Here is a 19887-nt window from a genome sequence, read left to right on the forward strand (position 1 = left end):
CGCGAGTGAAGTCTAATCTGACAGGACGGAGACACGCAGCTCTGCTCCCCTGCAGCTCCTCCCGCTGCAGCAAAACACACACTTCAAGTCAGATCATCACCCTTAGCTATTTTAATTACCTCTCAAACTCCCTAAACTAGTTATAAATATGTTTATTTTTACAGTCGGCCGGGTCACTGATTACTGGATGAGCTGCTGCATGAGACAGACACTGACGCTGTCTGAAGAGAGGGAGGAAAAAGAGAGGCTCCGTGTATTTTATCATTATAATATATAGAGTCGTTATTCATTTGTTTTAAAGCTCAATAAATAACAAAGAAGACCTTTGACCGGCACTTTTATAATTTTGTCCGGAAGATTTCAACTTTAATACACGCTGACTGGCGAAAAACTCTGCCCGGTTCCCTCGGCCCCCACCGCGGAGAATAAACAGAAGGGCAACCATGACAACCATGCTTCTTCGCTGCTTTTTTGGAGGAAGTTACAGCGCCACGTACAGGCTCTGCATATGTACTGCAGCTTCTCCAGCGGTTGGAGCTAAACGGAGCGGTCTCGTGTGGGCAGACACTATCCGGATAACTATTGCATGTGGACGGAAGCCGTTTGCGATTGCGTTTGCGTTAATCCTATGCGTTTAGCCGTTTTCGTCCTCGTGGGGCCGCAGCCTTAATCTCTCATTTCATCCATAGATCTCCGCAGTCAGCCCGTAAGGTAAGAAATGCTTCACATCTCAGTACTTCATACTTCACTTCTTTTGGGGGTTCATCGGAGCGGTTTTCCCCTCCTGAATGATCACCCTGCAAACCGGGGCCTAATCGCCAAACATCATTCCATTCACTTGTTGTAATCCGTCAATCACTATTCCTTCATATTATGTGTCCCGGTAATATACATGTATTTCATACATCACGTCTCTCCTGATTGAAACATCATATGTGTAATTCGTGGCACAATTCAAACGGGATCGAAAGATAATCTCTCTCTCTCCATTGACTTCAATACATAATCTTTTCGAAATAAGGTCCCATGGAGGTCCACCGGAAGGGGAGGGACTTCGCCACTCTATAAGTGTTAATTGTGTATAAATAATTCAAAATTAGGTATTTATATCTAAGCATATGTGTTGGGGTATGACAGTTCAGCTACCAATAGCAAGGTGATATTGACCTGTATGTTTCATATTTGCACATTTATATATTTGTAAAATGTGTACTGAAGGTTAGACAGGAAACCAGGTACAGGAAGTAGGAATAAGTGAACTGAATAGTAGTGATGGGAATTATGGCTCTTTGAAGGGAGCCGGATCTTATGGCTCCGTTCCTTTCAAAGAGCCGTTCAAAAGAGCCGTTTTTTTTTAAAGGGGGTGGGGTTACTAGGTTTATCTGCGAAATAATCACCAGGATAATGATTGACTGTATTGCCAGACCTAATGTCAATAATCTGCATTGTAAACATGACACAAGGTGGCGCCATATCCATGTCATTCATGTCAGTGAATGTACTGCTTTGAATGTACCCTCTGTCTTTTTAAGTGGCGATGGAGATTATTTGTTGACCCTGCTTTACAGGATATGCTGCCTTTACAAATGGTGCGCTCTATCACTGCCTGGGTTTTGGTTGAAGTGAATCCAAATGCTGCTGCGTTTTTGCGTTTGGCTCATTTTCCATCCGAAAAACACGTTGTCTGTCTGTCCTCTACCACACGTTATGACTTCTCTCTCTCGCGTATTCCGTTAAGACACACCCCATCTCACTCCTCGTGCTGAAACCTACCAATCAGAGTAGGGGCGGATCTTCACAGAATACGTTGTGCTGACCAACGATTGAACGATAACAAGAACGGCTCTCACCAAGTACGACTCGGTTCCCCTCGTTCGTACCAAAGAGCCGTTCAAAAGAATCGGCTCGTTCGCGACCGACACATCACTACTGAATAGCATGGCAGTAGACATCAATGAGTAGACTGCTACTTATTTTCCCTTTGCAACCTGAAGAGTAAAAGGGTAAATTCCGTCTGAAAGCAATGACTGTAAGTGTAAGTCTTACACTGTAAGGATTAGTAACATGTATTGTGTTTATGTGATGACATTTGGAAATGCTTAAACGGTTTGAACACAATGAGAAAATGCGTTAGCATTCGCGCTAGCGTTAGCATACACGCTAGCGTTAGCCATACTAGCCTGTACCGTTCTTATTATACATACATGGCCTGTACACATGCTTATTGCACAGCTAGAATTAGCTATATTTACCTTGTTTACACTTAGCGGTCCTAAGTGTTAATGTGTGTATGTTACACTTGCACATATGAGATCATTAAGTGCATACATGCCAACCTTTCCAAATCCAAAAGAGGTAGGTTTGCGCCCGGAAAATGTGCCCAAATTAGGTAATCAGAAGAAATAGAACCCCAGTAATTACATGTGTAAACCATGTATTTAACATATATTGCGTCATTTTAAGCATTTTTCAGAAAAAGTGGTAGTTTGGTAAACGGTGACATCAACGACATGTTTGGTCTGTAAAATGCCCGAAAAGTAAAAGAATGGGAGATAAATATCCCAAAGTCTCCACATTTTATTATATTTGTAATGTGTTTCCTCTTTCAGTTGAGACAGTGTAGAATTCAGTGTTTCTCAAACTTTTTCATACCACTTGTGATGAAGGTGTTTATCTGGGCTATATCATGCAATCAAAAGTGAAACTTAAGCTCGCTCCATTGCAGAGATATTTGTTACATTTTACCAATATACTCACGGACCACTAGGGGGCGCTCACGGGCCACCAGTGGTCCGCGGACCACACTTTGAGAAGCACTGGAAGGATGTGTCAGGATGTAGAACTCTTGTGTGAACATTGAATGAAGCCAGGTTCATATTCTTGTTTCATGTTGATGACATATTAAAGTCAATATCTTTGTGAAATATCTTTGTGTTGCGCCATAAATCAGAAAATACTGCATTAAAAATGGAGGTGAGGATGAGTGGAGGTGAGGATGAGCGCACAGCTTGATAATAATACAGCAGGAACGTTACAGCAATGAGGAACTGCTGAAATATATTAACTGCACTACATCGCTGCTCTCACCACGCTTCTGCCATTACATGACATCTATTTCATTACAAACTCCTCAAAGGCGATCATGTTCACAGCCAATAAACCAATAGACCAGACCGACGTTACATTACATTTCATTTGGCTGACGCTTTTATCAAAACCATAAAGATTCAAACTCCGAACAACAAGTGCAGATATATTCCCTTCAAGCGAGATCTGACCGTTGAAGCTGCTGGTGAATTAGTTACAAGGCCTAAATTAACTTTTTAAAGGGCTTTTTTGTGCGCCTGCATTTTTTTTTATTGCAAGGTACAATCAAAACACTTGGGTTCACAGTTTGCGACGGAAGATATGCAGAGCATCCATAACAAACTGTGAACGACCTCTATGTCAGTGTGTAAATGGCTAAATGTGTGCAAAGCAGCAGTACAGTCCAGTCATAGTACAACTGGCAGCATCTCAGACAAACAAAACATCGGACTATAAATCACACAATTTGCAATTTCCAGGCTCGTTACTTAAGGACCGCCTTATCGATTCTGGTGATTTAATCACATGAGCATTATACAGCGATCAACCTTCATTTATTCAGGTTCAGGTAAGGTCACAATATAATTATTAGACTATGAAAAAACTGAACTGTTGACTTTAATTAAATGTGTTATGTCAACAGATTTCACATAACTGTATTAGTTTAATTGAAAGCAATAATATTAGGTTTAAATCAAAAATATTGGGCAATAATATTCAACTTAATATTATTGCTATCCGATGAAGCCAGTTGTACTATATGACTGTACAGCAGTGGCTTCACACACATTTAGCCATTTGCCACACTAACCTAAGACAGTTATGTGAAATCTGTTGACGTGCTATATTTAATAAAGTCAACGGTTCAGCTTTTTCAGTGTGTGTTTATCAAGAGAAAGAAGCACAGACACATGTCAGACTGTCTTCACTCTGATTCTACATGACATGCTGAGGTCAGGGGTCAAACCTTCTCTTCACTGAGCAGAGGATAAAGAACCCAGCTGCAGAAGCAGGAAGCAGTCACAGAGAGTGTAACTGTCAGAATCCTGGAGGTCTGTTCATCATGTCATCAGACAGCCAGGCCACAGAGGGCAGAGAGAGGGAGCTGTGCTGCAGCTGAGGGACACTAGTCCGTCCAGCAGCAGGGATGTGAGAGTGAAGTATACCATGCTGACTGGGCTCTCTAACTACTGGAGGAACAAACTGGAATACATTTCCCCTGAAGAGCGGAGCCTTTCCATGGTCACAGATACAGACTTTAGATCGATCCACCCCCCCCCCACCAGCTGTCTCACCTGATCCAGGTCTCTGTGACTCAACGACCCTGCCAGGTTCTATCAGATCAGAGCGGCTGGAATCAATATCACACAGGCAGCAGTCCGATCGAGTTTGACACATGTGCTGCACAAGCATAGAACCAAAGAAACCAACCAGTGTGAAATAAAGATGCTCTCACCAACTATTTCATATATATTCAGTATGCTGTGGTTATCTAAAATAATATTTGACCATTTCATAAATACATATCTTTTTTAAGTTTACCTAATCCAACTTCAACTCATACAGAGTCAACCAACAAGACATGTGTAAATCTCACGCTGCATGACCAGCAGATTTACGTGTCAAAGTATCTGCAATCCTCACAACCGGTAGACAGATATGCACCTGTTGTATTTATTCAAACCAAGATGTCATAACAAGTGTAAAGGGCTGTCCACACCAGTTTACCAACCATTGTAAACCAATGTCAAGGGGATGGTGGAGTCCACACCATAACTACTTCACATATATATCTTACAGAAACTACTGATATCGCTTGGATTACTTAGAGAGCGATTTGATAAACAATAGAAATCAAAATCCTTTGAACTACTAAAGTGCATTTGTTCCACACAGCAGGGGGCAAGTAGAAACGTTCTTTTAACACATTTCCTTTCAGCAATACAATGTCCTCTCTTTGCCTCGGTGTACATCAGCAACCTTTTAACTGCATTGTTTTTCTTATTATTTATTTCCTAATCTAATTATTTCTCTGCTCAGCATAACACGCTATTATTATTATTATCCATTTTTGTCAAGACAATGCAGTATATCAATCATCTTCACTGTTGATGCTAACCTCCTGTATTCATGCTGAGCATTACAGTGGTGATCATTGGTCGGCCCTGACAGTCTGTCGTGGTGCTCGAAGCTGTGAGGCTGCTCTCAGGCACAGTGGGGTTTAAGCTCAATGCTAATGTCAGCATGACATCTATCTCAAGGAAGATTATTTACCTACTAAAGGCAATGTTATGTAACCCCCCCCCCCAGGCTAAGAATCACTGATCACAGAAGAGAAGCAGTTCAAAAGGAAAGGAAGAAATCCACAGTCGTTGGTAAAATAAACTGTAAGCATCATGCATGATGCATGTGTGCAGATCTAAAGAAGAGCAGCTTCCAGTTTCAGTGTCAAGTGCTGAATAATTCCTCTCCCAAGCTGGAAGTAACTGCTTTATTAAAGCTGTTCTTCAAACTTCAACAGCAACAGAAGGTTAGTCTCTGGTCCGCCCTGCTGATACAGCTGAACACACTATGGGTTAACAGATCACAGCTTAATAATAATAATAATAATAAGTTGTATCTTCAGCGCTTTTCTTGAACCCAAAGACGCTTAAATCTCTTCAGTCTAACGCTGAGTGGACTGACAAGGCCCACAGAGAAACAGACTCAATATCTGGAGCCAAATTGCAGCGTAGTGGTTCAATAATGATCGAGGGTAACTCCGGCTTTCTTGACTAGAAATCAAATCCTAAATCCAAGTTCCATTAGTATTCCCTCCTGCCGTGCAACGATGTGCCGTGTTGACTTTTGGGGTCCAAACCAAACCATTTCAAGTATGAATGATACTCCCCTCTTGTTAGCTCTAATACATCATGTATAGGATTACACAAGGATGAAGTAAGAGAGCGGGAAACAAGACAAAGCTAAAATGGGTGAAAAGGAGGAAAGAGGGTTGAATGAATAAGAGGCAAGATGAGAATGGGAGAGAAGTAAGGGTGATGACGGACAGAAGAACTACAGAGCACAGACTAACACACACATTCCTGCTCTAAATCAGCCGACTATCACCTTCAACATTTAAATTCCAGACTAAAGACTTTTCTTTTTGCCGCTGCTTTTAATCGAGCTATTCATATCTTAAACTGCACTGTAACTTTTATTCATGTATTTTTTCTTTTAATGTTTCTTTTATTATCTTTGCTTTTTAATGACTGTTTTTAAATGCCATTTTCTTAATGTCTTTCATTTTTGTAAAGCACTTTGAATTGCCTTGTGTTGAAAAGTGCTACACTGTATATAAATTGCCTTGCCTATAAAGTTGTTGTATTCAATGGACATAAAGCCACCGTGCTGTTAGCTCTTGTCTGCCTGGGAATACAAGTCCGATATTCTCTTTGCTTTAGCTTCTGTTTTGGTCTCAGGGTCTTTTCATCTGCTACATATTCTAGTTTCTTCAGCAGCTGCTCAATAACTTTGTCTAGACAGCACTCAACAGGCTCGATGAGTGTGTGTTCTTGATGAGACCAATATATCAAGTGGAACCAAGAGAAATGGCAGAATTGGGTGCACTACAAAGTAATGAGTCATTTCACCCGTTATGCAAAGGGTGGTGTGATACGTGAGGGTCTGAGGTTGGAGCAGTAGACCAAGGAGTCAAGGGATTTTCTCAAATGCGAATGTGTAAAAATGTAAAAGGTCTTGGGATACATTTGTTTGCCATCAGTGTGACTCACGTGGTCTGGTCGTTGTTGAACTCCAGCTCCCCTCTGGCCTCCTCGTAGTCCTCCCCCTCCTTGGCGGTCCCGGACTCGGTGCTGTAGGGCAGGATGACGGTGCCGCGGGCCCCTGAGTTGCGCACCACCGTCACCTCCATGGTGCCCACGCTCTCGCTCACCCGCACCATGCGCTCGCTAAATGTGAAGATGCCGGCGTGGTCGTCGTCCAGGATGGTCACCGTGGCAACCAGGGGCTCAAGCAATTGACCTTTGGGGGCGGCTCCCACCTCGTCGCTCTCGAACATCCCTTCGGCGTCGCCAACTCGCAGATTCAGCAGGCGCACAAAGAAGTGCTCGTCCTCTTCGAATATGTCGTCATCGATTATACCAACCTGAGACACAGAGGGTCGTTAGGTTTGGATTAGATGGTGAACACTGTACTCAACACACGCTGTACCTTAAATGTTTCTATCATTTAAGAAATAAAGCAGGATGGATCGCGGATGCATAGTGGAGGCTGTATGTTGTGTCATCATATAGGCCCTATATGATGACACAACATACACACAACATTCTGTATGCAGACAGATCACATTGACCACACTGACTGTATCTTTTTAACTAAATAATACAAAATAAATATATTTTTAAGAATCAGTACAATATTACAAAATATAATTTCCCAATACTTAAGTGTAACATGATTTCTTGAACCCCTGGTGAAAAATCCACTCTTTTTTCTGTGGATTTACAGCGGAAAAGAGAAGGTTAAATAATGAATGACTTTTGTAGTCAGTTCAACTCAATTGGACTTTTCACCGATGGTACATTTTACAAAGCAGCATGTAACGAGCACAGTTTATATGGATACTTGCAATTTAATATGAATTTTTAGATATCATGCACTATTTATACACAACTCATTATGCAGAATCCTTTTAGTCAAGACACAGATCTCTAGAGGGGAATTGTATTTTACAGGAGCTAATAATGATTAGAAGCTACCAGAAGACATCTCCCAGATGCCCTGCTGCTTAATTCTAAATATTTAAAGTAACTGAAATGAATCCTGGTCTGGGTATTTGTGCTGTGTATTGAGAAGAGGCAGGGCTAAGATATTCTCCCTCAGCACAGAAACAGAGGCTCCAGTCACAACTCTCATAAACAGAGAGATTATTATCTGATTATGCCATAGCGCAATTACTGGAGGTGGGCACGATCAAATCAGATTACGTTGGCATCGTAATCCAATGATCCAGACTACATCTTTCCATTCAGATTGAAAACATACTCTGGATGTGGTCTGTCAAGATGAAACATGACGAGATGAAGAAGGTGAAAATCTGATTCCTTTTTTGGAGATATTATCAATTCCTGGTTAATGTCTTAAAGGTCCCATGTCATGCTTTTCTGGTTATTACCCGTCCCCTTGTGTGTTATGAAGGTTTTTATGCATGTAAACGGTCTGCAGAGTCACAAACCCTCAAAGTACACCCTGTAGCGAGTAAAACTCTAACACAGAAAAGACCTCCCCAAAACGCTTCGTTGGAGATTTCTCATTTTCCAATGCTTTCTTCCTGGGTATCGCTGCGTAGGGATACCCAGTAGTAGAGCTATGGCCGCAACCTCTGCCAGCAGAACATATATACTGTTGGAAGCTCAGGTTCAGTTCAAAACTGTATCCAGTCATGCAGACGAGGGTCTGTTTCCTGTCTTGTGAGGGGAAATCTTCAATGCATGCCTTACCGAGGGCAGAACCACGACGAAGTCAGCGGTTGACATTTCTTGTTAACACTGTTCCTTCAGATGTTCGAGCCGGTATTGTACTGTGTGCGCGGCATTTCACGGACCAGCTTCGCAAACATTGCAGCGATTCATGCCGGATATGCACAGCGTAGAACACTGAAGGACGATGCTGTTCCTACTTTGTTTGGACCAGCGAGAGATTCGGTACACAACCTGTAAGTATTCATTGTTGTTTGTGTATTTATGATGTTTAAAACAAACAAGGTATCTAGAAAACCATGATTTGATTTTTCATCAAACACAGTAGTAGTTTATTACAGGTAAAAATAACTTACTCTTCTTCCGTTCTACGCCTCAAAGGTCTATAATCGAATCTGTACATGTTATGGAGGTTCTGCAGGGTGTGGGGTATGTATGGTGTCTGTATATCTTGGCATATAATGTTTTGTTGTTGGTGTTTTCAGCTAGCTGGCTACATAATGTTGTAACTGTCAGCTAGGCCACCTTTCTAATGTCTTTGCAACAGACGTTTTCCACTTCGGTAGGCATCATGGCGCAGTTTCCACAAGTGCACCTAAATAACAACAGTTGTAGGTACAGTTCGGTTAGTTAGCGTATAACAGATACGGCTGTACCGACGCCATGGGCGGACTGGGAGGAAAAAGTGGCCCGGGGATTAATTGACAGACAGGCCCACTTAATGCGCGGCATGTATCGGCCGGCCGGCGACGAAAGTATGTTTCTTAACAAAAAACCCTATGCATTTAATGTTATTCTGGACCATTATTCATATAGTAATCACATTACCTGAGCAGCCCTTGAGTTGCCAGAGCAAAATAGTTACAGCATATATTTAGTGATTTTAATGTTAACAGATCATTGATGCAACAACATCTGGACCCAATTTGCCTGACTTGACGCATTGAATAAAACATGGCCGTAGGAAGCATCCTCAATGTGGGTGAGACAATTTAACAGGGGGTGTGGGCAGGTGGTGGACCTCACCTCCTCTGGGGGGAGGGGGGGTCCGGGGGCATGCTCCCCCGGGAAGAGATTTTTAAATGTTAAAGTTAAATGCATCAATCTGGTGCACTTTGAGAGCAACATTAGGGACTAAACCTATGGATACATCTCTCAACACCCATATGAACAGATTTACTTTTTCTTTCAACATGTATTTGAACAGCAAGTGGAGGAAAAAGTGACTGCACCCAAAACAATAAACCTGCTAGCTAACTAGCCTAAACTCAGTAACAGAATGTGGGCAACACGTTCTTCTCCACAGCCGTGCAACCTCTGAGTCAGACATCACTTGCCCCTTTTCTATCCTACGGGTACAGCCACTCCCCCTGAACCCCGTTTCCCTGCCAACCCCCCCCTCCCCTATGCAAGCCCCTCCCTCTGAACCCAGGGCTCGCTACAATACTGTATACTCAATCAACTTCCTCCTGACTGCTTTTCTGTTGTGTTTTGTTTCTTTTTGGTTCTGTCTTTGTTTTTGTTTTGCTTGTCTACCCTCCCTCCCAAATGTAAAGCGTCTTTGGGTTCAGAAAAGCGCTATATAAAATTGATTTATTATTATTATTATTACTGTATACACAAACTATACAAAAACGGGTCTGATGTGTGAAAGTGAAACTATCTGATAGAATCTGTTATATGATAAGAACATATGTAGATAGATCAAAACGGCCCAGCCCAGCCCAGTGGGGTGTGGGCTGGAACACTTACAAATGTGGGCCGGTAGGATTTAGGCAAAGAAAAAAAACCGGCCCACCGGGAAAACTCCCGGTATTCCCAATGGCCAGTCTGCCCCTGACCGACGCCATCGTAAGACTGATGTTCCGCTCAGAGCCGAAAAAAGCACTGTGTTAGACATGGGCGGAGCCTCTCTGGTGGTTGACTAATCAGAACAGAGTGGCCGAGCTGACCAATCGGAGCACACTGGGATCACAGGGAGGGGGGGATGGAGGGGGGGGGGGGGGCAGGAGCTCCAACAAGCCGTTTAGGACAGAGAGTGAATACACATGCTATACAGAGATGCTGTTTGAGAAACCAATGTGAGTTTGGAACATTGCACAATATAAATCTATTCTAGTAGACCTCAACAATGGAATTATGATCAGTAGAAATGGCCATGTCATGGGACCTTTAACAACAGAGTGGTGCAGGAATGAGTCCTGAAACCACAAAATGGGTTAGCATTTTACCACATCTGGTTCAGTCTCAAAATGAACTGTATTTTGAACGTGTTTTTGGTTAGATGCATGAAATATGTGTTGGCCAAAAATTAGCCGCCTTTAGTTTAGCGGTGGTGATGCGCAGCCATGTGTTTAAGGTTTCAAGGCTTGTACAGTATTCCTCATACGTGCATAGCTACAGTGTAGTTATGACGATGAAAATCTTAGGTCACAGGCTACTCCAACAGTGCAACAAAATAAACAGATAAACAGAACAAATAATTGTGCAAGTAAATAGTAAATGCAAAAAGAAGAAAAGTGAAATAGTGCAAGTGATTGGAATGATATATTAGATAAATAATTCCTAAATAGCAGCCAGATTAATGTTATTGTAAGGGAAACTTCTGCAGCAATGGAGAGTCAGGACTCAGAGAGACACGAGGAGAGTTGGAGCTTTGATGTCAAACACTGGTGTTTTATTACAAGTATCGGCCGGAGAATTTCACATCACAAGTCACAGCAGCCAGAGGTTCTGACTGCACGGGTGGGTTGCCACATCAATTCTGCAGCGCCTCTCTCTCGATAGCCCTTTTAACTAGTTCAGAGAGAGTAAACAACATATTTGGGGAGATAGACTAAACAGCTGGGGAACCCTGAATCACCCTTAATGGCCTTGAAGCCAGCGTTCCCACAGCCGTAAACCATTTCGTGACCGAGAGTTGAACTGGTTTATCAAGATAGCTGGAGCCTCCCATTCCTTAAGAGAGATAACAGACTCAGCCTGTTGCCCATAAACGTCAACAGGCGATTGTGATTCCCTCACAGTTATGATGTTGTTTCAAAAGTGCAGGGGCCTCATGTATAACGCCGTGCGTAGGATTCACGTGGGAAGGTTGCTTACGTAGTAGAAATCCAAAAAATAGGTACAGAAATGTTCCGACATTTTCCGATTCACCAAACATTGCGTACCGGCGAGGAAAGTGCGTACAGCACTTCCTACGCCGGTTTCCCTTTATAAATCACAATCGACTCGAAATGCGGTGCAGCTTTTGCGGGCTTCACGTAACGCTCATTCATTCATTCTGACTGACTTTATGAAGAAGAGCAGGAAATGACGACAGAGCAGCTAAAAAAGACGTCTCACACCGTGTCAGATGTTGGTTATTTTGGGAGGTGGAGATAAATATTGTTTGGTGGATGCCGTTTGAACCAGAGTAGCAGCATGGAGGTCGGATCGTCACCAAAATAAATAAATAAGTGGTCCGAAAAAGGTCCATGACAAAACAATACACATAGCCTTCCTCAGGCAGTGTGGTTGTGCCGGGGACAGGAGACCCCCCTTGATGAGAGACTGTAAGAAGTGATCGGGGAATCCCTCCGGAGTGGAGTCATGACGACTGGATCTGGATTATGTTTTTGTATTTGGTGGTTTGTGTCCCAGCTGTCGATCAGCTGTGCGCAGCGTCTCCACTGCAGCAACTCTATATCCACCAGTTAGAGGAAATACAACCAATGTGTTGTGTTATATCAGCTGTACAATTGACCACATGGTGTTCTTAGCTTCATACCTCCTGTGTTTTATGAGCGACTTATCAAGTCTTAGCAAACGGCATAACACATGATTAAACATGGTAGTATATAAAACCATGCTCGTACAACCTATAGAAATGCAAAACCGCATCATTTATGAGAAAACATTTCATAACATTAACACAACATAGTCGAGGTGGTTTTAAATAACATATCCGTATTTATTTATTTCTCCAAGTTATGTGTGTGTGTGCACTGAGGAGTCTCAATCAGGTGTTTGTTAAATCATTTTAAGATTGGCTTTAATTAATGTTTGAAAATGAATTCTTCATATATGATAAATGAGAGGTAACATTCTGTTTATGGTATTATTTCCACATATTTCTCTCCATTCTTCCTTCTGCCAACGGGGTCGCAGTTTCTCGTCTCTCCCGTTTTTATGCTTAGTGCGTACGCATGGGTTAGAGTTTGCGTGGAGGACCGCACGTTTTCCCGTCAAGTTAGTATTTTATAAATCGCAAACATTGCGTAGAAACTGGCGTATACGCCATCTTTTGAGCGTATATCCCTTTATAAATGAGGCCCCAGGTGTTTAACAGTCTTATGGCCTGACTAACTGTCTAACTGTCTCTGAGTGCAATCAGGGAGTGAGACTGTGTTGCTGAGTCTGGTGGTTTAAGTCCGAATGCTGCGGTACCGCCTGCCAGATGGCAGCAGACAGAACAGTTTGTGGCTGGGGTGATGGGGGTCTTTTGTAATCCTATGTGACAAGTGATGTAGTTCATTTCCAGGATATAATTAGCCTTTTACTTCTGGTAATTGTATTTGCGCTTCATAAATCATAAAGTGTTATTAATATGAGGACAATATCCTCAATTTTGTTTGCAATATTCCCAAATAGAATGGAAACATCCCATTGCTCTTTGTCGAGGGAGCCCTTGCAATGTTAACTTGAGGGCCGGCCTACAAAAATACATCGTCAGTGCACCACTCTATTAAGCTGGAGAATGGGGGTTGTGTCTTAAACCTGCAATAATAGATGTTTTGGCCATGGGGCGGCAGCAACAACTACATAGGGGATAGGACCCTGAGAGCTCAACCAGAGAGGAGAATAACACGTGATTATCAGCCTGAAGTCCCTTACTCTCAGATATAATGCTGAAACAAGTAGTTCACTGATTATATGACCATCAGCAGAACATTTGAAAAAAATTGAGAATGGACTGATTGTTGAAATGTCCCATATTTGTGAAACAAAAGCGTCACACTTAAACTTCTGAAATATGAGTATTTCCTGCTTCAGCTGCTTTTTATTGTGTAGTCTTGGACTCTGCAAAGATTTGATAAACTTAAATCAAATGTTTTTTGTTTTTTATTACTTTATAGGTGAATTGATTAAATTAGTCAATATAAATTAACAGACTGATGACATTTCAATGAAAATAAATGAATGCGTAATAATATTTAATTGATGTTATATTGTTTATTTGCATCAGCTATAGGTTCTAATGTATTCATTCATATTTCTCTTTCTATTTCTTGGTGTATCAAAGTCATCACATACTACGTCATAAAGTATGCAGTATTAAAGGTAATTCACTTTAGAAACACTTTTTGTTATATTCCATGGAATGCTCTTAACATCCCGATAGCAATGAATAAATGAAATGCTTGACAATAAATATATACAAATATTTCATCTGTGGAAGCCGTGGCGCTGTAAAAAGCAAGTCCAATTATTTTCCCCGGGCCGCGGCAGATAATTGTGGGGGGGCTCTGTTTGGAGGTGCGAGGGGGGTTGGGATCTCATTATGTGAGTAAATCTCACTGTAAACTATTTAATTATGACCGATCGTAACTCAGAGCACGTGCACGCATGATAAAACAGTAACAAGAACATTACAGTATGTTCAACAACAAACACTTTTCCCAAACCTGACCCATAGTGTGGTTTTTAGCATAAAGCTTAGTGAGTTGTTTTACTGTCTACAGACAAGTATTTTTGTTCGACAACGTTAAATAGAATGGTTCCTAGTTTAACTTTGGAAGTGCTAAATATTTCCCATACTTACTTTAACCCAAAACGAAGTAGTGTTGTTGCTTTAACATAATCAGGTAGTTGTGTTTCACACTGACGCACAGAATACATGCCCCTTTGAGAGTCCTGTAGTTTCAGTACAGAGGTGTTGGCTGAAGGAAATAATGGGTTCCCATGCATCAATGTTTCCACACGTTTAACTGGCAGCCCTGTTCTGATCCTGCAGCACTTCCATCTCTTCACTGTGTTTCCAATTAGATTTAGATTTGTTCTGTAACTCTGTGAATGGTTGTCTCTCTTTGGTTGTATATAATAATGATTTTGAGTGGCTACAACAAAGAGTGCTGACAACAAGACCTTTACTTGGGTCTGTCTCCCCATGTCTCAGGTCTAATCAGCAGAGAGCCACACAGTGGAACTGAGTGAGACATTCAAGTTGAACTGGTTTCCCCGCTGCTCGTCTCTGACACTGATCGACGAAACCCACTGGAATGCTGTTGAAATAGATGACACTGACCTTTTTAATGTACCCACTAAGTGTTTCACTATCTATTCCCACACGGGAGATGAGCCAATTTTAAGTGTGTGTTTTTCTAGTCCAGCCACCCCCATGCTTCTCTAATGTGGCTCTCAGGCTCTTGCATCACTTTCCTCTCCCGGCCTTCACGCGGCTTTTCATCTTTGAATCTGAGCGGAGCATCCCCGGCTCACCGCGTCTCTTCCTCCTGCAGTCATATGCTTTTCATTCAAGACATCAGTCGTGACTATGGACAAGATGGCTTTGATTACATTTGGCTACGTTTCAATTTGATTCCTCAATTCCTTCGCTTTTGAAAGGCTAGCAGAAATTGCGTGACTTTGACGTATTCAAAAACGACGTTGATCAGAAGGTTTACCTATTAGAAAATGTTTCTCTCCATCTCCGAAATGCTTCGCCGATTGTTAGACTTTTACATTTTTTGATTGAATGGACATTGTGTTTTTTTCGGGTGCTTTGCAGTGTCAGTGGTTGTTGCCAAGGCTGCAAGATCACATTTTCCTGCAGGATATTCCACTGTTATGTCAGGCTGCTCAGGTGCATCTACATTTGTAGAACAGCCAATAGGAACACCTTAGTAATCATGGAGAAGGTAATTGATATTGTGAAACTACTATATCAATTAATATGCCTGCATTGAAACTTACTTGTTACTTAATAATGATAATAAATCATATTTATATAGCACTTTACCCAGTGCTCAAGGACACTTTATATGCAAACAGATACCGTATGTAAGTAATCGGGATAATGTGCAATAATATTTGATTTTAATTGATCATGCATTAATGTGAAACAATAATAGATGTTACTGTTGTCGTTGGTTGAGGTGAAAACATGTAATTATGATTTTTGTGCTTTGAACTTCGTATGTGTAATAACAACTGTCAGACACATGTAGTGGAGTAGAGGTTTAAAGAAGCAAGAGAAGAACAGACTCAAGTAATTACAAGTATCTCAAATGTGTACAGTATGTAGTACTTGGGTAAATGTACGTCTGATATAAAAAGAGAATGTTTTTTTCCCTCTGATTATTTTACACGTTGTAAGTGCTTAAGGTCAACACAACATGACGAGCTTCCTGCTGTGTTTCATACCTACGGGTCTTTCTGGTTCATACAGTAAATCACTAGCTAACATAAGATTAGGTGGATTAGTACCAGCAGTATTCTCTGTCCTCTTCTATCCCCACACTTCTCTCTCCTCAGCCTCAGGCTGTCTCTCCTGCTGGGACTCTCATTAGTAATCCCCCCCCCCCTCCGATCCCCTCCAATCTCTCCACAGCCACCCTGCAGTGTCTCAGAAATCTGAAGCATTTGTATGCATAATGTAAAAGCGTCTCAGTCCTCCTGCATCATGTTTGCTCAGCTGGCAACTCATTGTGTGTTAATCCAGTTGTTGTGTTTGAGAGGCAGAGCAGCCTCAACGATGAAACGCAGAGCTCAGAGTTTTGGGGATGGCAGATATCCTCTTTCATAATGTTGATGTAAGATTTCTTTTTTTGTTTCCGCAAAGGGATCAATAAAGTTTAATCTCATCTCCAGAACGACTTAAATGCATTTGTGAATAATGCGGTCTCTCTTATTGCCAGTTTAAAGTCAAACCAGTCATGAAGAAGTCCTACAGTATCCTGAACAGGATTTACAACGACAAAGCAAAACAGAGAGAAAATAAATATAGATCAATTATATAATTGAATTTATAAGCACTTTAATTAATGAGTCTGGTGGAATTATGTATTCAAGTTATCAAATTGAAAAGACTCAATAGTTATGTAACATTCCTTAAAATATCTGTTGCCTCTGAGTTCATTAAACGTCCTATTCCTATGGTTGTCCCTTTGGGAGGACTTGAGGTTAAAAAACACACGTGGACAACTCGCTCCACCTCCTAAAGCACAGGCAGTGTCAGGTGTTAACATCTGCCTCTCCCTCCCTTCTCTCCTCTCACCTTTATCTCTCTGCGCGTCTCTCCAGGTTTGAACACCAGAGTTCCCTCGTTGTACTCGTAATCCGAGCCAGCGTTGGCTGAACCGTCCTCTGTCTTGTAGTCCACATAGAAGGTATTCTCTCCCAGACCGCCTACACAGCAGCAAACATACATACATTTAATTTAATAACATTTAATCATAACTCACAATGTAATAAAATCAGATGTACTTGTAACCAGTCTGTCAGGTGTGTGAAAACTGGACCAGTATTCCAGGTTCTTAAAGGATGGGTAATAAATGAAGTCGAACACCAGAGTGAATGAAGTGAATACTGAGATTTTATAAAGAAATATATATAACAAAGTATTTAGTCAGCCACCAATTGTGCAAGTTCTCCCACTTAAAAAGATAAGAGAAGCCTGTAATTTTCATCCAAGGTACACTTCAACTATGAAGAAAAAATGAGAAAAAAAAAATCCAGAAAATCACATGGACCTTGAAATCACATGGACCTTGAAATCACATGGACCTTGAAATCACATGGACCTTGAAATCACATGGACCTTGAAATCACATGGACCTTGAAATGCTTCTTACGAAGCCACTCGTTCGTTGCCCGGGCGGTGTGTTTGGGATCATTGTCATTCTGAAAGACCCAGCCACATTTAATCTTCAATGCCCTTGCTGATGGAAGGAGGTTGTCACTCAAAATCTCACGAGACATGGCCCCATTCATTCTTTCCTTTACACGGATCAGTCGTCCTGGTCCCTTTGCAGAAAGCCCCAAAGCACGATGGTTCCACCCCCATGTCTCACAGCAGGTGGTCTTTGGATGCAACTCAGCATTCTTTCTCCTCCAAACACGTCTAGTTGAGTTTTTACCAAAAAGTTCTATTTTGGTTTCATCTGACCACATGACATTCTCCCAATCCTCTTCTGGATCATCTAAATGCTCTCTAGCAGACTTCAGACGGGCCTGGACATGTCCTGGCTTAAGCAGGGGGACACGTCTGGCACTGCAGGATTTGAGTCCCTGGCGGCGTAGTGTGTTACTGATGGTAGCCTTTGTTACTTTGGTCCCAGCTCTCTGCAGGTCATGGACTCGGTCCCCCCGTGTGGTTCTGGGATCTTTGCTTACCGTCTCTTCTTGTGATCACTTTGACCCCACGGGGTGAGATCTTGCGTGGAGCCTCAGATCGAGGGAGATTATCAGTGGTCTTGTATGTCTTCCATTTTCTAATAATTGCTCCCACAGTTGATTTCTTCACACCAAGCTGCTTACCTATTGCAGATTCAGTCTTCCCAGCCTGGTGCAGGTCTACCATTGTGTTTCTGGTGTCCTTTGACAGCTCTCTGGTCTTGGCCATAGTGGAGTTTGGAGTGTGACTGTTTGAGGTTGTGGACAGGTGTCTTTTATACTGATAACGAGTTCAAACAGGTGCCATTAATACAGTTAACGAGTGGAGGACTGAGGAGGCTCTTAAAGAAGAAGTTACAGGTCTGTGAGAGCCAGAAATCTTGTTTGTTTGTAGGTGACCAAATACTTATTTTACCGAGGAAGTTACCAATTAATTCATTAAAAATCCTACAATGTGATTTCCTGGATTCTTCCCCCCATTCTGTCTCTCATAGTTGAAGTGAACCTAGGATGAACATTACAGGCCTCTCTCGTCTTTTTAAGTGGGAGAACTTGCACAATTGGTGGCTGACTAAATACTTTTTTGCCCCACTGTATATATTGGCACAGGAATAAACAACATTCTTCTAAATGATTCCAATTGTTTTTAAAGCGCTTGACACTTGGGTGCACCCCAAATAAAATAAAAATAAACCCCCAAAAGAAAATAGTTCTTTGTTCAGTTCCTGTAAGGTCCTCTCAAAATCCTATCACTGGTAGCGGAAAGATGAGGTGTTCAGGTTATCATTGGTAGCTCGCCATCCCCCTCGTCAGGGAGAAAATCCAGAGTCCACAATCCAGAAAATCCAGAATCTTCTTATCCAAGGGTTTCATAAACACCCAGCCGAGGAAAATAAAATAACTATCAAAACTCCCGCTTTCAAAGGCAGCTCCAACCTCCAACGGCAGCCCCAGAGATTGGTCCACCGCCGTCCCGGTAAAACTCTTAATTTGCGCTGTTTCGTGCATATAATGATCACAAGTGTCTCCGTTCTTCCAGCGTGGCGCTGCTCCCTCACACACAATTCTTCAACGTGCCCTCACTAACCTGAGTGAGGAGGCGGGACTTGACAGATTTAAATCCAACTGCAATCATGATTGTGTTATGAACCAATGAGCTTTGTTCTTAAAAGTTGACCATTAAACTAAAATATACTATAAAATAACTAAATAAAGAACACCATTTAGCGTAACGACCGCAAGTCATCTGTCATCCGACATGGAGGACGCACTGACTGAGCTGTCAAGTGACCGCACATTAAAGACAGCTTTTAATGCGAAGACGCTTGCTGAGTTCTGGATTTCAGTTGAGAGGGAATACCCACAGCTTTCCAAGGCCGCGATGGACGTGCTGACGCCGTTTGGCTCCACATACCTGTGCGAAAAGACTTTCTCGGCACTGACATATATAAAAAACAAATACAGATCTCGTCTAAACGTGGAGGATGATCTCCGAGTGAACGGCTCCAAAATTAAGCCCAGGATGGATTTGCTGTGCTCCATGCATATTGCCCACCCGTCTCATTAGGTGAGATTAACGCTGAAACATAGCGTATTCCCCAAATGTAAATATGCAACAATGTTCATATGTTTATTAGTTATTATTACCTTTTATGTCTTTAAAGTTTGCACCACAACAATGTTCATATGTTTACTACAGTTTATGTCTTTAAAGTTTGCACCGCAACAATGTTCTCCTAATTCACATGGAGATTACTTTGACTCACGAGTTCTGCTGTTATCTTATATTAAATTGCTATATGTAAAATCATATCATGGTTGTCAGGCTGTTCTGTTCTTGTGTGTTGTCGTTATGCGCCTGTTTGGATACGCCTATTAGTGCGTGTGTCCTGTGCACACGTTTTTCTTTTTCTTCCAGTCACCACGTGATAGTGGGGGGTCGCCA

The 19887-nt window shown here is 41.9% G+C and overlaps 1 protein-coding gene across 5 annotated transcripts in view; it reads right to left on the reverse strand.

The window, feature by feature from the left end:
- The window catches only part of LOC117457382 (sodium/calcium exchanger 2-like), a 220193-nt gene that overhangs the window by 35415 nt on the left and 164891 nt on the right, over positions 1–19887 (reverse strand). For all 5 annotated transcript variants that reach the window (XM_071205299.1, XM_071205300.1, XM_034097444.2 and 2 more), the window contains 2 exons: positions 16825–16955; positions 6861–7234 (listed from right to left, as the gene is read on the reverse strand). In XM_071205299.1, the coding sequence (XP_071061400.1) occupies positions 6861–7234; positions 16825–16955 (505 nt within the window). The remainder of the gene's footprint in view (positions 1–6860; positions 7235–16824; positions 16956–19887) is intronic.

Source organism: Pseudochaenichthys georgianus, chromosome 13, assembly GCF_902827115.2.
Source record: "Pseudochaenichthys georgianus chromosome 13, fPseGeo1.2, whole genome shotgun sequence".
In the NCBI taxonomy this organism is placed as follows: Eukaryota; Metazoa; Chordata; class Actinopteri; order Perciformes; family Channichthyidae; genus Pseudochaenichthys; species Pseudochaenichthys georgianus.